General features: G+C 43.7%; 1 protein-coding gene across 1 annotated transcript in view; it reads left to right on the forward strand.

Moving 5' to 3' along the window:
* ppargc1b (peroxisome proliferator-activated receptor gamma, coactivator 1 beta) overlaps window positions 1–15,904 on the forward strand; it is a 126,002-nt gene that overhangs the window by 95,890 nt on the left and 14,208 nt on the right. Inside the window, exons 4-6 of the mRNA XM_034690190.1 lie at window positions 9,754–9,879; window positions 13,751–14,816; window positions 14,997–15,042. Coding sequence (XP_034546081.1) covers window positions 9,754–9,879; window positions 13,751–14,816; window positions 14,997–15,042 — 1,238 coding nt within the window. The remainder of the gene's footprint in view (window positions 1–9,753; window positions 9,880–13,750; window positions 14,817–14,996; window positions 15,043–15,904) is intronic.

Here is a 15,904-nt window from a genome sequence, read left to right on the forward strand (position 1 = left end):
AAACAGAGACACCTTGCTGTTTTAATATTAAATCACTGCATTGTTAGCTTTACTTTCAAACCTACCTCCATGTCATTTATCCAGTCAATGGTTCACATTAAACCATTTAAATGAAATAAAAGGAGAATGATAAATCTATTTCCTCAAGGGATTTAAAGACAGGAAGAAGATTGACACTGGAGGGACGGAGTGAGAGGAGTTCATGTCAAAGTTTGGGACGATGAGTGCTCCAGTTTGTTGAAATCTCAAAAGCAAAACTGAAGTTCTCCTGATGAAATACAGAAGGAGGAACACTTTACTCAGCTGAGTGCTTTTTGTGCTCAAATCTGACTCAATCTTCTATAAAAAGCTGAACTCATAAACTATTTCATTGTTACTGCAGCAATAAAATACAGCTTAACAACTCATGATTCATCCTGCAGCAGCAGCAGCAGCACAGCATGCTGTCACCCCAGCTTGTTTGTCCTCCGACGCTTTAACAGCAGAGCCCAAAAAGTCTTTCTATCCCCAGACAATCTGCACTCAGTCAACAGGTTGTTACTTCAGTCCTGTGACAGCTGGCAAGATAACACACTTTCCCAAAGTTTCCTCACACACACACACAGGTCCTGTTTCTGTCACACTGCCATATACTACTACTACTATTACTACTGCAGCTGCTGCAAGGCTTCGTCTGCATCTTCCACCTCTATTTCTATCGCTGCTGTTTTCACCACGACTTTAATTCCCTGAGGAGTCCTCCTGGTGCTTCTACAGGCAAGTTTGTGACTCAGGAAACAAGACATCTCAAACTTTTCTGTATCTGAAGATGGAGAGGCCTTATATCATCCGAAACACTGAAATAGTCACATAAGCAGTTAATATCTTGCATTTGCAAACCTCCAAAGCTGAGAAGTTGTTCTTCCAAACTTGAACGTACAATAGCTTTGAATCTTTACGTGGAAACAACAAGATGCTACCGAGAGGCTGTGCTGAATTTAGTTGCTCAAACTTAATCCAGGTCACAGCGTAATTGGTTTTGTGAATTAAAAAAGGGATTAACATCAACCCAACATTTCCCTTTGTCTGTCAGTGATGCTTAGCCGGTCAGTTCTGCAAATCCTGTGTGACAAGATGGTGACTACACCAACTTTCTGAGTTGTTAACGTTGTTTAATTCAATGCAGGAATGCAGGGTTTCCATGATCTGCTGATGTTTGTTTTCTATCTTGTTCATCTGAATTTGGTGTCATCCCTATTTGGGCAAAAACTAAACAACTGTCCTGCATCATTCCCAGACCGTGACTCATTTAAGGTTCACAGTCTGAAATGCAGAGCCACGACCCCCTTGACACAGAGCGGCATATTAAACTCCACTGTGTGTATGTCACATCATCCTGCATCCTCAATCTGTGTCCATATCAGTGGTAAAAATAGCAACCTGACATTCACATCCACTCACACAGAAAAGCCTGCAGTAATTACATTATTCTGTTTACTCTACTGAAGCTGCCAGATGTGTGTCTGCCTCATCCCCTGTTTCTATCAGTTGAGTAGTCAACTGTCACATGACTGCTGTCACTCCACTGCTGTCACTCATGTGCTGGGGCCTGAGTGTGGCGCTGCCCTCTACTGGTGAGGAGTGATACTGGAGGGTTTGGATCTGCTCATGGTCATGCACGCTTAGAATGAAATCACAAATGTATATTTTTTAATTTACATTAAGAAAAGTAAGAATTATATCTGTTAAATACATATCAGGGACAATTATTAAAATGAGCAAATGTTCCTCTGCTGGCTCCTCGTTTGATCTAAAACATCAATGCCCTTAAATCATGGATTACCTTCCAAGACTTTAAAGTTGATATCCATTCCCTCTATTGCAGAGTTTAAGACTTTGATCTCAGACCACTGTGTCTCAAACTTGATGATGATGTAACACATGATGGCAGCATCAAAATGAAAGAATGAAAGAAATATGCAACCAAACTTGATGTGGAGATCCTTCTTCATGCAGCAAGATAATGACCCCCCAAACACACTACAAAAACAACAAAGGAGTTCATCAGGGGCAATAAGTTGAAGCTTTTAAGGCTGATTTATACTTCTGCGTCTCCCCTACGCAGCTGAGGCTGACGCGGACATGAGCACCACATACTTGTGCGTCGGTGTGTCTGTGTCGCGCAGCATTCCCCTGCCGAAACGCCTGAGGGCAGTGCGGTCTCTCTGATAGTTGGCCGCCTGCTTCCGGTCCCGCTACGATCTCTGTTTACTTTTCCACAGAGTTTCAGAGCGTGTTCTGTTAATCTACAGCTGATACATGTTGCTGTTTATCATACAGACATGATTACATGAAGAATAGAGAGGAGGAGATGAAATACACGGACGATGTGCGGTCGATGTCCGGGATCCCGGAAGTGTTGTAAATGCGGGAAAGACAGAGCTTGCGGTCTGCGTCGGCTCTACGGGGAGTTACATGTTGGAGGAGGTGCACGTCAGCTACGTGCGTAGGCCTCGGCGTAGGTACGGGAGCTACGCGGACCCCCGGCGTAGGGTACGCCGTGATTCAACGCAGAAGTATAAATCAGCCTTTAGACTGGCCAAGTCAATCTCCAGACTTGAACCCTGTAGAGCAGGGGTGTCAAACATACGGCCCGCCAGAGGTACCAATTTGGCCCACGGGATGACTTTGCAAATGAAAAAATTACAGAGAAAACATTAACAGCAATTTTTCAATAAAAGTAACTAATATTTAAATTAAGTCCTCTGGGGGTCACAAAATCATAGTCCTGATGGAGCGCACCAGAACGGCTCACCGGGACTTTTTTTCTCAAAGTGAGAAATTAGATTACTTGCTGTTTGCATAATCCAGTTGGAATTCATGAAGACTTTTTAGCTTCATGATCCAATTAGCACAAAAGTTTACATATATGTACATTTGTCACATTTGAACAGTGGATCCACAATCTTTGAAAGGAGCCACATATCGTGCGTGTGCTTACCATACATGTGCATGTGTAACAGGTGCGCTCCGTCACTACTAGCACTAGCACTACACCCCTGCATACAACACTGTGCAGCAAGCAAAGTGTTCATGCTGAAGCTGAGGGGTCCAGAATAGTCAACTTTACCTTCTTCATTATTATAATCTCTGTTATTTTGCTGTAAACATTACACTCTGTGTCAGGTGATAAGGAACGCTGTGTGCTTGGTGTGTTCACAGCAGGTTTCAGTGCTTAGAGAGTAAAATATTCAGTCCCACTATGAGACTCATCATGGCGAAAAATACAGCAGCTGTTTTTGTAGAAATATAGTTCATTAAATGTGAACATTTTCTGACTATAATTGTACTTTTTTGCACCAAAACAAAGGGAAAAATGTAGAGTTGTTGTTATTTATAGGTTATTATGTTCTGATTTTACTGGTCCGGCCCACTTCAGAACAACTTGGGACTGTATGTGGCCCCTGAACTGAAATGAGTTTGACACCCCTGCTATAGAGCATGCATTTTACCTGCTAAAGAGGAGACTGAAGGGAGAAACCCTTGGAAGTCATGGTTTTAAGGCTTTTTAAGTGTTACTTTTACAAGTCAGTGATTTCATAGTTTAATTTGAAGTGAAGTCTAATAAGGTAAAGTGTTTTCTGTGTATCTTATGCTCGTGTCTGTCATAACATCTGCCTGACTAAGCAGCTACATCGTATTAAAATCATGATAACTGAGCTCTTACTTGAATTTAATGAAGGTAAGGGAACATGCACAGATACTAGTAACATAAAAGTCTGATGTGTTACTGTAGCAATGACAAATACCTGTTTCTGAAGTGTCTTTCCAATCTGCAGATTCCTATTTCGAAGTGTTTTAAAGATGAGAGCCTCCAACGTCATGACTGCCATGCAACCTGATCCCAAAGAAATACATGAAATGACTGTGAACTCTTGAAACTTGACGACATGAAATGAGTTTAAAGTACATTCTGGAGGGGCGCTGGTGGCCTAGCGGTCTAAGCGCCCCACGTACAGAGGCTACAGTCCTTGTCGTAGGGATCGCCGGTTCGATTCCAGGCCGGTCGACCATTTCCTGCATGTCTTCCCCCGCTCTCTACTCCCCACTTTTCCTGTCTCTCTTCAGACTGAAGGGAGAAACCCCCCAAAACAAACAACAACTGAAAGAGGCTGCAGTGAAAGCCTGGAAAAGCATCACAAATGAAGAATGCAAAAGTTTGGTGATGTCAATGGATCACAGGCTTGATGCAGTTATTGCAAGCAAAGGATTTGCAACAAAATATGAAGTCTTATTCACTTTAATGTATTTTAAGTGGATCTGTTCCAATAGTTTTGCTCACCTAAAAATGTGCCTTTACAAATAATGCTATCTTCTAAGTTGTGTTGGTCTCTTGTCTCATGTTCATCTTTTGGTGTCAAACCCAAATGTTTCCAGTCTACAGCAAAACTAAGGGATATGGCTCACTGTTCCAATACTTTTGGAGGTGACTGTATTTTGAATGATTGTGTTTCTTCATTGTTTCTAATGTGCCTGTGATCTCGACGACATTGGAAATGAGGGAAACCACAATGTCTTTTTGAGAATAAATAAAGGTTTTGAATTGAATAAACTGATCTTAAGAATTAGCCATGACTTTAAAAGCCTGAGTCGGTCTGACCCCGACTCAAGAGCAGAAATATTGACCCCACAGGAGCCGGTTTGCAGCCTTGGACCTCGGTTAGACCGTTACGGAGTTGAGGTTTAAATCTTATACTGACCGTTATATTGCCATCAGGCGACTCTGCTTGAGCCTGCCTGAGGAGATAAGACCAAGAATCAGTTTCTGCTTTTTATGGACCCACTTTATTGCTTTTAATGTGTTTTTCTGTATTTACACTTCATATTTTTCCTTTTTATTAGCTTCCACATTCTTCTAGTATCCCTCTACTGTCTGTAACATGTCCTCAGCTACACCTTCATTGTGTCTTGCTTCTGTTTGTTTGAATTTCTTTTTATACGTTTCCTTCTGAGTAAAAATAAGATCTAATTTTAAACTAGATTGCTGCTGAGATTGCTCACGCTGTCATACTGACACAGTGGCAGATATCTTTAATATAGCTGAGATTAAGCTAAACAAGCAGAGCCAAATGTTGACTGTTTTATTTATGTCTAGACAACTTGAATCAGTGCTGCCCTGAGTTTCAGTTTCACCTTGCTGCTCACACGTTTACTTCCCGTGTTCACTTCCTGTTTCTGCGTCTGATCTTGCATTTGATCTTCCACTGATGTATCTGTATTCATCTTTGGTCTATGTGTACCTCACTCTATCCATGTGATTGCAACAGCACCTCCTTTTTCGTACTCTCTGCGAGTGTGTGTGTGTCCCAGCACAGAACAAGGCCTTCATTGATGCCGCCTTTGCGGCTCTGGAAGGCGTCCAGACTAGAGTAAAGCAAAAAAAAAGAGAGCAGAGAGTGTTTGAGGGGCCCGGATGCTGCCGGAGGGCTTTCAGTGTTTCACACAGACACAAACCTTCAGTATCCTCTTCATTTCCCTCAATGGGACGTTAGAGGAGCATCATCAGGCAGTCCGAGCCAAGTTGGCTGACTAACTGAAGGGCCACGGCGGCTCCATCACTGATGCGGGCGATCGTCCTGTCACTCATTTGACCTGGATAGTATTTCATGGTTACAGCCAGCCAGTTGTATTCATTAAAACATGACAATGAGATACAATTATGGTGTTGTAAATAGAACCTGGTTCAACTGCAGTCCCTGTTTTGACCCCAGCTATGACAGCAAGCCAACAAGCGTCATTCAAACACAATCATTTGTTCCTGTTTTCTCAAAGACATAAATTATCATTTTCCTCATTTCTCATTCTCATTTTAATTTGACGCTCAGACCATGATCACATGGTATGGAGCTACAGACTGAACATAAATTACAAATTTAAAAATATATAGTGATGGCACACAGCATGGCTGAAGTACAACAGATCTTACTTAAACAATGGAAGGACATTCTTCAGAAAGCCCCTGATTTGCCTGCCAGGTGACCGTTACCTCCATCGTTCATTAAATGACTTCCTCTTAAAGATGTATGCCAACCTAAAAGACCCATAAGATGGTATTAAAGACCTTTTTCAGATGTTTGTCTTTAGTATAAGATTGAAGAAGGGATGGGTCAGTAGGTTTGGATCTACGGGCATCATCATAGAGCTTACATGGACGATAAAACTGCTGTCATTATGATGAGTGTGCTTGGAAGTCATGGTTTTAAGTGTTACTGTTACAAGTCAGTGATTTCATAGTTTAATTTGAAGTGGAGTCTAATAAGGTAAAATGTTTTCTGTGTATCTTGTGCACGTGTCTGTCATAACATCTGCCTGACTAAGCAGCTACATCGTATTAAAATCATGATAACTGAGCTCTTACTTGAATTTAATGAAGGTAAGGGAACATGCACAGATACTAGTAACATAAAAGTCTGATGTGTTACTGTAGCAATGACAAATACCTGTTTCTGAAGTGTCTTTCCAATCTGCAAATTCCCATTTCGAAGTGTTTTAAAGATGAGAGCCTCCAACGTCACGACTGCCGTGCAACCTGATCTCAAAGAATACATGAAATGACTGTGAACTCTTGAAACTTGACGACATGAAATGAGTTTAAAGTACATTCTGGAGGGGTGCTGGTGGCCTAGCGGTCTAAGCGCCCCACATACAGAGGCTACAGTCCTCGTCGCAGGGGTCGCCGGCTCGATTCCAGGCCGGTCGACCATTTCCTGCATGTCTTCCCCCGCTCTCTACTCCCCACTTTTCCTGTCTCTCTTCAGCTGTCCTATAAAATAGCATAAAAATGTGAAAAGTTTGTTGTTAGATTAGGGTTAGGCACCAAGACTTCTGCTTTAGGTTTATACAAGAGTGTGGTTTAGGTTCATATGAGTCCTTTAAGAACCTGAGCAGTCTTTATCAAGCTACACTCTACATCACCAGACCTCTAGAAGAGTCCTGTGCCCACTTAGAGACTGCATACCCACAGACCCTCCATTGTTTTGCTCTTCCTTTAGTTCAAACACCAAAGAAGCGAGCCCCACATCATGCAGTGTTAATAAACCGTGGTGACTTCATGTATCTCTGAGAGCACGCCGCACCACGAGGTGTTTTCACTTACTGTGAGATTCCTCTTTGATGGGACTCATTTGGGAAGCCCGGGTATATCCTCCTGCTCCAATCCTCATTTCTATCACATCTGTATTTTCCACATCGTCTTCTCCTGGAGCTGCACAGCTTAACGGGGGATTTTCTCCCTAAGCTGATTTATATCAGCTGATAGCCCTGTCATGAAGCTACGAGCTGGAATGAATGGATGAATAGACAGATGGAAAAAAAAGAAAAAAAACAATGAAATGAGGAGCGGTTGTGTTAATATCTATTTGAAAGGTTATACTCAGGAGGGGTTTGTTCTGCTTCCTATATGTGTCTGAAGTGCTGCTTCCAGTTTGATCTGATGGAGGGCGAGAAGAAGGAGGGATGGGTGTGTGGTAAAAAGATAACATTAAAAGTGATTGATGGGGAGACGGAAGAGGACAGTGTTGATGTTTAAGTATATAGGTTTGGATGAAGATGGCAGTAAAAGAGATATAGCAAGAGAGATGAAAAGATGAACGAGGAAGGGATTGGGTAGTTTGAAGGGATAGCAAAGATTTACAGATGAGGAGGAGGCAAGGAATGAAGGAAAGGAAAGGGGTTATGGAAGAAGAAGAAGAAGAAGAGAGGAGATAGAGAGCATGGGAAGGAAAAAGCGAGAGCAGAGCCATACTTGGATTTAAAATAAGGGACGAGACTCTGAGGATGGGAGGATGCAGGAGCAAAGAGAGGCGAAGAAGTCATCTTGGATGTTATTATAGGGAGAGAAATGGCTGAATCCAGCTCTTTAATGGGAAACGTGAATGTGCCATGTAGCTGTCAGCTTTAGGGATGTGATAAATGTACAGTATCGTAACCTCTCGGCCTCTTCTGCACGTTATTCTCTTGTACAAACATCCATCTGCGGGGAGTTAACAGCAGACAGAATATAGATTAGAAATTGGAATGAAGGGCTGAAGGAGCCAAATGTCGGACACTTTTATCTCACTATGAAGCAGTCTCAGTTTATCAGCTGTTCTTGTTTGGTGTTCTGAGTAAAATGTGTAAAAAAGTTGTAATATGTTGCTGCGGGTGTGTCTTTAAAGGTGACATATCATGCAAAATGGACTTTTTAATGGTTCTCAACCTGAAATATGTGTCCCTGGCATGTCTACAATCAGAACTGCCCCTGTTCTGATTTCTCCACCGTTCTGTAAATGTGTGCTGAAACCAGCCGTTTCAGTTTTCAGTGTTTTTCATACGTCACAACGCCATCCGGTCTGTAACAGGAAGTCAGAGCTCGGAGCTTGTTCAGCGCATAGACTGTATAAAATACAACTCAACCCCTCCTCTGTTTTTCATTCCCTGCACACATGTGTGCTAACAAGGAGCTTAGGAGGGAGGCATGCTAGTTGAAGGCTGTCTTAATAAACACAAAGGTCCGTTTTACTCCCCACGTCTGCAGATTTGAAGATCTAGAGGATGATTTTTATTTATCATGGATAAGTGCTAGCGCTAGTTAGCATAGCCACATAGCTACATGTTGGTAGCAAAGACTGTAAATAAAAATGGACAGCGTTGCTCCGCCTCTTCCTGTTGTACGGTTCTGAAGCCAAAAAATCCCGCTCCTGGGCGGCGCCATTGTGCAGCCAGAGCCTGTGAAGCCTTTGTAATAAGCTCTACCCTACAGCATGACGTCACAAGACGCTGTGTGTCCTCTCAAGTTTCACTCCACGGCAGCTGTGAATCAAAGGAAACAGGAAGTAAAACCCCGTTTTTTAAACTCTAATAACTAACGAAAAAGAAACTTTTCAGGAAAAAGAGGCCTTGGACACAAAACACTCAAATACTAACTACATATCACTACAGCATACGGATGTGAGAAACATTCGTACAACGTGTATTTATTTTTTAAAGTTTGACTGCTCCCCCATTCAAATGAATGGGGAGACGGATTTTTGGACCTATACTGCAGCCAGCCACCAGGGGGCAGTCACACTGCTGAAAGCCTCACCACCAGCCACCGGAACCTCTCCCTTGGTTGGTAGCTGTGTACCAAGACACATGTCGACAAACTGACAAATAAAACAACAAGAAACACTAAATCTGTGACCAATGGTTCAGAAAGGTCCTGCTGCAGGCGCCTCTCCATCAGGATCAGATTCTGGATCAGATTCAGAGGGTTGAAGTAACGCGGGTCTGTGAGCAGCCGTGTATATTCAGCCAACATGTAAACATTAGATCAACGTGCTGGAGAGCCGAGGCCACATCCACTTCCTGAGGGGGCGTGGTCAGAGAGCTCATTCTCATTTAAAGGCACAGACACAGAAAACAGCCTGTTCTGAGCAGGGCTGAAAAAGAGGGGTTTACAGGCAGACCAGAATCTGATTTCAAAGTGTTTTTATGAGCAATAAACTTTAAAGACATGTTTTGGGGACCTCTTAGACCAATATGTTTTGATGAAAAAGAGCATAATATGTCACCTTTAAGACTTGATAAGCCTTCCACTTTTCTTCCTCCACCCTCCTTTCTTTGCATGATCACCCATTTTCTATCCATGGGGAGGAATCTGCTCCTCTTATGGGCATCATGTCATGAACAAAAGCATTAAAACATTACATTTATGCAGGCTAACCTCTCTCTCCTCTCCTTCTTTCTCAATAGCTCAAGAAGCTCCTGCTGACTCCTCCCAATGTGCCCACAGGCATCGACGCACACAAAGATAGAGTCCATGGCCATCGCTACAGCAACAGAAGCCTGCACCTACGGCCGGTCCGACCTCTGGCCAAGGTAAAACACTTTCATTATTATGAATACCTGTTGACTGAAACCGGATGAGGATGGTAACTCTCCCTTACCTCCTTCATTCTAATACTGTGAAGCAGAGCTGATTCAGTCTGTGCTCCAGACACACATCTCTGTACTCGCTGGTTAACGCCTCCTTCCCTGTGTCTTCTGACGCCCAAACAAATTGGATTTTTCCAATCACTCCCTTACAGAAGTGGTGAGATAGAGCTGAAGTAATTCACTGTTGCATAAAAAGCTCTTCAGTCAGCATCACTGCCACAGCAGAGGTTGTCTCCAGGCAGGTGACTGACACTTGAAATCAGGCCAAATTACAGGAAAGATAAAGACAGTGTAGCATGAACGCTTTCCACGTTGCCAAGACATTCAGCGATGTTTGCAAGAAAAATAAGAGCTTGAAATGACGAGTGTTTTCCCATCCAGTCATCTTAAGTACTTGACCTAATGAAGGCTTGTCCACTTAAGACCAAGAGTTGAGATGCGTGGTGTCCGGTTTGGCGCCAACAATCGGTGTTGATTTCTTTTGACCTGAATCTGTCCTGACCCTGAAGCTCTCATGAAACAGCAAGTACAGCGCTATTTGATTTCCAGTTTTGAAGCACTTCCTGTAAAAGCTGGGAGGCTGAGTTAAAGGCGTTGGGTGTCTACAATAAGTGCTGGAACAGAGCGCTGGTTTAGCTTGTGCAGAGCCTGTGGTCCTTAGGCTGGGGGCCCGGACCTGACTCCAACATGTGGCAAAACAATCCCATTTTGCCCCACTAATTATCATGACATCCACATGTTGGCTGCTTTAAAGGGCACTGACAGATATCTGGTTAGTTGTTGTTTGAGGCAGGAGTGTTTGCCTCATCCTGCAAAAGGAACAACAACAAAAGCATCAAGCACAACTAAAGATGTTCCATCATACTAGCTCTGGCATAAATGTTAAATTGCATGCTTTTTGAACCCTGGTTGGAACCGTGGTCAACTTTCACCCCTTAAAGATCTAGACCATTTTTGGGGGCGCCAGACTCTCTTGAATTTATTTTGAATATGCTGAATGAGACAAATGTGGTATCGATGGAAAGCTGAGAAGGTCCGCTGTAACTGAGTTTTTAAAGCTTGTTGATAGGATTAGAGGTTCAAAAGTCATCAAACATTTAAGAACAGGTAGCCTAGTCTAGGCCTTTGAGGGTTAAAGCCCTTGTGAGGAGTTGTATCTGGTCATGCAATAGACTCTTTGACCCACAGAAGAGAACAGGACCATTAGAAGAAAGACTAATAGTTATAGTTATATATACATTATGTATAATGCCTGGATCCACTTCAATGGGGTAGATGTCAGGTGAGAGAATTTGAAACACTGTGAAGGAAAACCTTAAGATATAGGACGTATCACTTTGTCCACAGGGGGCGCCAAAGTACTGGATTAACCCTAAAGGCTGATTTATACTTCTGCGTCTCCCCTACGCAGCAGAGGCTGCAGGAGTGTTTGCATCATCCTGCAAAGGAACAACAACAAAAGCATCAAGCACAACTAAAGACGTCCCATCATACAAGCTCTGGCATAAATGTTAAATTGCATGCTTTTTGAACCCTGGTTGGAACCGTGGTCATCTTTCACCCCTTAAAGATCTAGACCATTTTTGGGGGCGCCAGACTCTCTTGAATTTATTTTGAATATGCTGAATGAGACAAATGTGGTATTGATGGAAAGCTGAGAATGTGCGCTGTAACTGAGTTTTTAAAGCTTGTTGATAGGATTAGAGGTTCAAAAGTCATCAAACATTTAGGAACAAGTAGCCTAGTCTAGGTCTTTGAGGGTTAAAGCCCTTGTGAGGAGTTGTATAATGCCTGGATCCACTTCAATGGGGTAGATGTCAGGTGAGAGAATTTGAAACACTGTGAAGGAAAACCTTAAGATATAGGACGTATCATTTTGTCCACAGGGGGCGCCAAAGTCAACACAAACAGAAAGTTCCTCGCAGAGAAACCACTCATTTATGACAGATCCTCAGCTTCCATTTGGAACAAGACTAACTTTAATCTAGTAGTTGTGTCCTCTCAAACTTTAAGAACTCTTCAAGATGTTAAAAACCTTCATCTGCTGCCTGTGACGGATGTGATGTTGGTATAAAGAAGGACTTCTACACCGGCTGCTGCTGCTGTATGACTTAGCAGTAATTGGGTGCCTTCTAGCATTGAGCATCAAGCACTCATTGATGACAACATTGGTCATTTATCTTGTACAAACAAAGAACACGGTGAGCCTTCATACGAGGATACACACCACAAAGTAGTTCTGGGATAAGCCGAGTGTATCCATCACACAACATCCTAACCTCGCTGCGGCTGACGATGTGTGCGTGTGTGTCGGAGCTTTAGTTTTAGAGCAGTGTGGATTTGCTGTGGCAGATGGCGGTAGTATTGACTGACAGGGCAGGAGGGCAACAGTGAATCATAGTCTCCCTCTCTCCTCTTTCTCTGTATGAGTAATATAGAATCAGCCATTTTCACTTCAGCTGCACACCGAATCATGAAGTCGGAAGCAGAATTTACTGCTTCTGTGTGCTCAGTGTTCCTTTATCCAGGGCAGGAAATTGAAGATACACCCATGGGTTCATCAGTCTGTTTTTTTTGTGGGTGTGAGGTGGTTCATTTTTCTTGTTCCCATGAACAACTGTTGACAGCATGATGAGATATTTGCAGCACAGCTACAGTGAAGTTTGGTGGAAAATGAAAAATGTTTTATCGGAAACATCAATACAGCGTGTCGGGTTTTAGGGTCCGTTTCTCATTGTGAGAGAACCAAGGCTTTTATATAGGGTTGAAATGTATCATTGAAAACTTGTCAGAGAGGATGTTAGAGCTGGACATGGACTCTTTGTTGCAGAAATGAAGCCAATGCAGAATCTACGCTTCTCTCAATGACCAGCAGGAGGGAACTCCACTGGATGCAGACAGATTTAGTTTGTAGAGGATTTTGAGGGACGCATTTTGCCTGCAAGTTTCATGATGTTAGGACGACTGATCCTGTTAAGAGTGAAATAGACCTTCATCCAGGGTATGATTTGTGGCAGGGGTTCCCAAACTTTTCTGCCGGCGACCCCCAAAATGTAGGTGCTTAAAACTTGTGACCCCCCCACTATCCCACGAAGTGATTAAAAGTAGCTTCACAGTTCATTTTGCTGGTCTGCAGAAAATTAGCAACTACCAGAGAGTTTGATTCAAGGCTGCAAAGTGGTACTTCAGAAACCAATGTGGCACCCACTGTGAAAACATCATCTTTTATATAATCTATAATCTTTATTCAGTGAAAATTGGTTAAACCCAAACAAATGGGTCTGATTTATAAATACTTACATTTATTTTGATTATCTCACACTTGATTCAGAAGAAGTACCAAATAATTCTGAGCATGGTTCAGCGTTTGGTTACTGTTCAGTGTTCACGTGAAACATATCACAAAGGCAAGATTGACTGGTTGCTTGTTCTGATTTCATTCCCAGACTCTATTATTGACTTATTATTGCAGGATAACGTTTGTACAGTCTAATCTGCCACTCACAGACAAGCTTAACAAGATCATGATTACAGGTCTACAGTCTCCCCATTTATCCTCTTGGAAATCCAGCCCTCTTCATTTATTCATCTAACAATTCATTTGGTTCAATTTTGTGGTTGTTTATTGTCAGACTGCCAACGAGAGGTTGTTTTTGTTGCCAAAGAATAAAAGGGAAAAACTCATGCAAGAGGACATTGTGTCCAGTCAGTAATAAAATATTGTCTAACACGTGACTGCGTCCACACTGGGATGAATTTTTCATTAATCTGAAGATGCAAACATCACTTTTAATGTTTGTGTCTCCGCCCGCAGAGTGACCTTCCTCAGGAGCGGAAGCCTCGGGCGGTGCGTCCGGCAGGTCGCCTGTGCACCGAGCTCCACCGCCACCTCACCACCGCCCAGGACTCCGAGGACGCCCCTGCCCCTGACACAGAGGAGGACGAAGAGGAAGAAGAGGATGAGGACAGTGAGTCAGAGGAGGATGAAGAGGAAGAAGGAGAGGAAGAGGAGGAGGAGTCTTCAAGCAGCGAAGTGGAGGGCACGGCAGTTGTGACTGCGGCCCCTGTTGAGCCAGCAAAGCCTCAGTTCAGCTCAGAGAAAGAACTGCACTCAGTGGTGGAGCTGATCACTTACATGCACACCTACTGCCTGCCCACACGCAAGCAGCAGGGCTGGGAGCGCAAAGACCGGGACTCCCAGAGGCCTCGGGCCAGACCTGAGGCCTCCCGCCCGTCCACTACAAACTCTCACTGCAGAGTTGTCTTGGTGGCGACTCCTGGGACAAGTGGGGGTTCAAGTGGGACTGGCAACAGTGCCCCAAAGAGGCTCCCCTTTGCAAGGCGAAGGGAGATGAAGGCCAACTCCCTTCTCCGTGAGCTCCTGCAGCAGAGCAGCTCTTACGATGTGAGCAAGCCTTACAGACTGCACAGCCCTCCATACTCCCACTCACACAGCCCCAACAGAGGAGGAGCATCTGCACCTTCTGTCCCGGCTAGATCAGCCTCTGCCCTCTCCCTCAGCTCTACCACACCTAAACCAGAACTTTGTAAAGACTCTTCCTCCCCTGAGAGGAGAAACAATTCCTCTGAGGGTCTTCAAATCCCAGAGGAGTACGCAGAGGACAGCGGCTCCTTCTCGGTTCGCCGCTCCCGACGTCTGGCCTCCTTCCCCAGCCGCTTCGCCAAGAGACTGCGGCCTGGACGGGGGAGGGAAGGAGACGGGAAGGACAGGGAGGAGAGGGAGGAGGGACGAGCAGGAGTCAAACTCCTGCCAACCCAAGCAGGAGGTGTAACCACGATGGAGACTCAGCCGGAACAGCTAACATCAGGTGATAGCAGCGCCAGTACGACAGAGATGAACAAACCCTGCTGCCATCACGGTGAGTTCAAAGATACAGGCTGACTCCTTACTTCCTGAAGGATTTGAAACACAATCCATTACAGCCTGACCAAACCTAAAACCTGTGAATAGAAAAAGTTACTGCTGATCACACTCCCACCTTTTAAGCATGCATGTAATGTTCTGCACATTTCTAACTGGCCTTTTCTTCTGTCTGCAGAAAAGCGAGCCTGCCTCTGCCTGCCTCTCAACCACAAGTCCACAGGGTGAGTATCTCTGCAGGAGGTACCTGCGGTGTTTCATCACACAGCCAGGCTTGGTAAAAGCACTCTTTGTTCCAAGCAGCACCATCCTTGAAGAAGCAGGTGTTAAGCACTGCTGTAGCATCCCTTATGAGTGTTATGCACTCTTTATATGTTTCCAGAGAAGAGATGCTTCTGATGTCGTAGTTTGTTTTGTTTCTTTGCCATCTCCTAAAACCAGGGCGTGGCTACACATCATTCTGCATCAGATTGTGTTACCCTCCAATGCATCTGTTGGACTCTAGTGAATGAGTAAGACTTATTTCCCTCCTCAGACTGGTAGAACAGTCTCACAAAATCACTGTATTGTCCAAGGAGGAGTATTTGTGCAAAATGCTCAACAGTAGAAATTGGCTAAGCTCCAATTTCTTCCACTTAGAGCTCCCTGATGTAAATTCCAAATAAATGTATTGGGAGCTACAGTTCCACATAGCTGAGGAAATGCATCTTACATCACCAGAATAGTTTATTTATGAGTACAGAGCGTGAGACAGAGTCCATTACGGAGCAGAGGATTGTTTCAGCTGAGCTAATCTAATGCCTGTAAACACCAAAATTACCGCCTTAATCACCTTTTGCAGCAATTTGTAAAAAATTCTGCACTAATTGATTCAATCCTATTTGTGCATTTCTGTTATTGTGTTGGTTATATAATGGAATGCTTCACAATCTGGCAGTCATGAATATTTACTTTGCATTTGTAGTCGTCGGTGCAGAAAGCCTGCAGAGCGGTTACAACCACTGCATGATGTAAAACAGGAGAATGTGCACAAGGGTTGCCAAAGTTCAGAGCAGATCTTTAAAGTCAAGCAAACCTGTCTTCATC

The sequence above is a fragment of the Notolabrus celidotus genome, chromosome 8, assembly GCF_009762535.1.
Source record: "Notolabrus celidotus isolate fNotCel1 chromosome 8, fNotCel1.pri, whole genome shotgun sequence".
Classification (NCBI taxonomy): domain Eukaryota; kingdom Metazoa; phylum Chordata; class Actinopteri; order Labriformes; family Labridae; genus Notolabrus; species Notolabrus celidotus.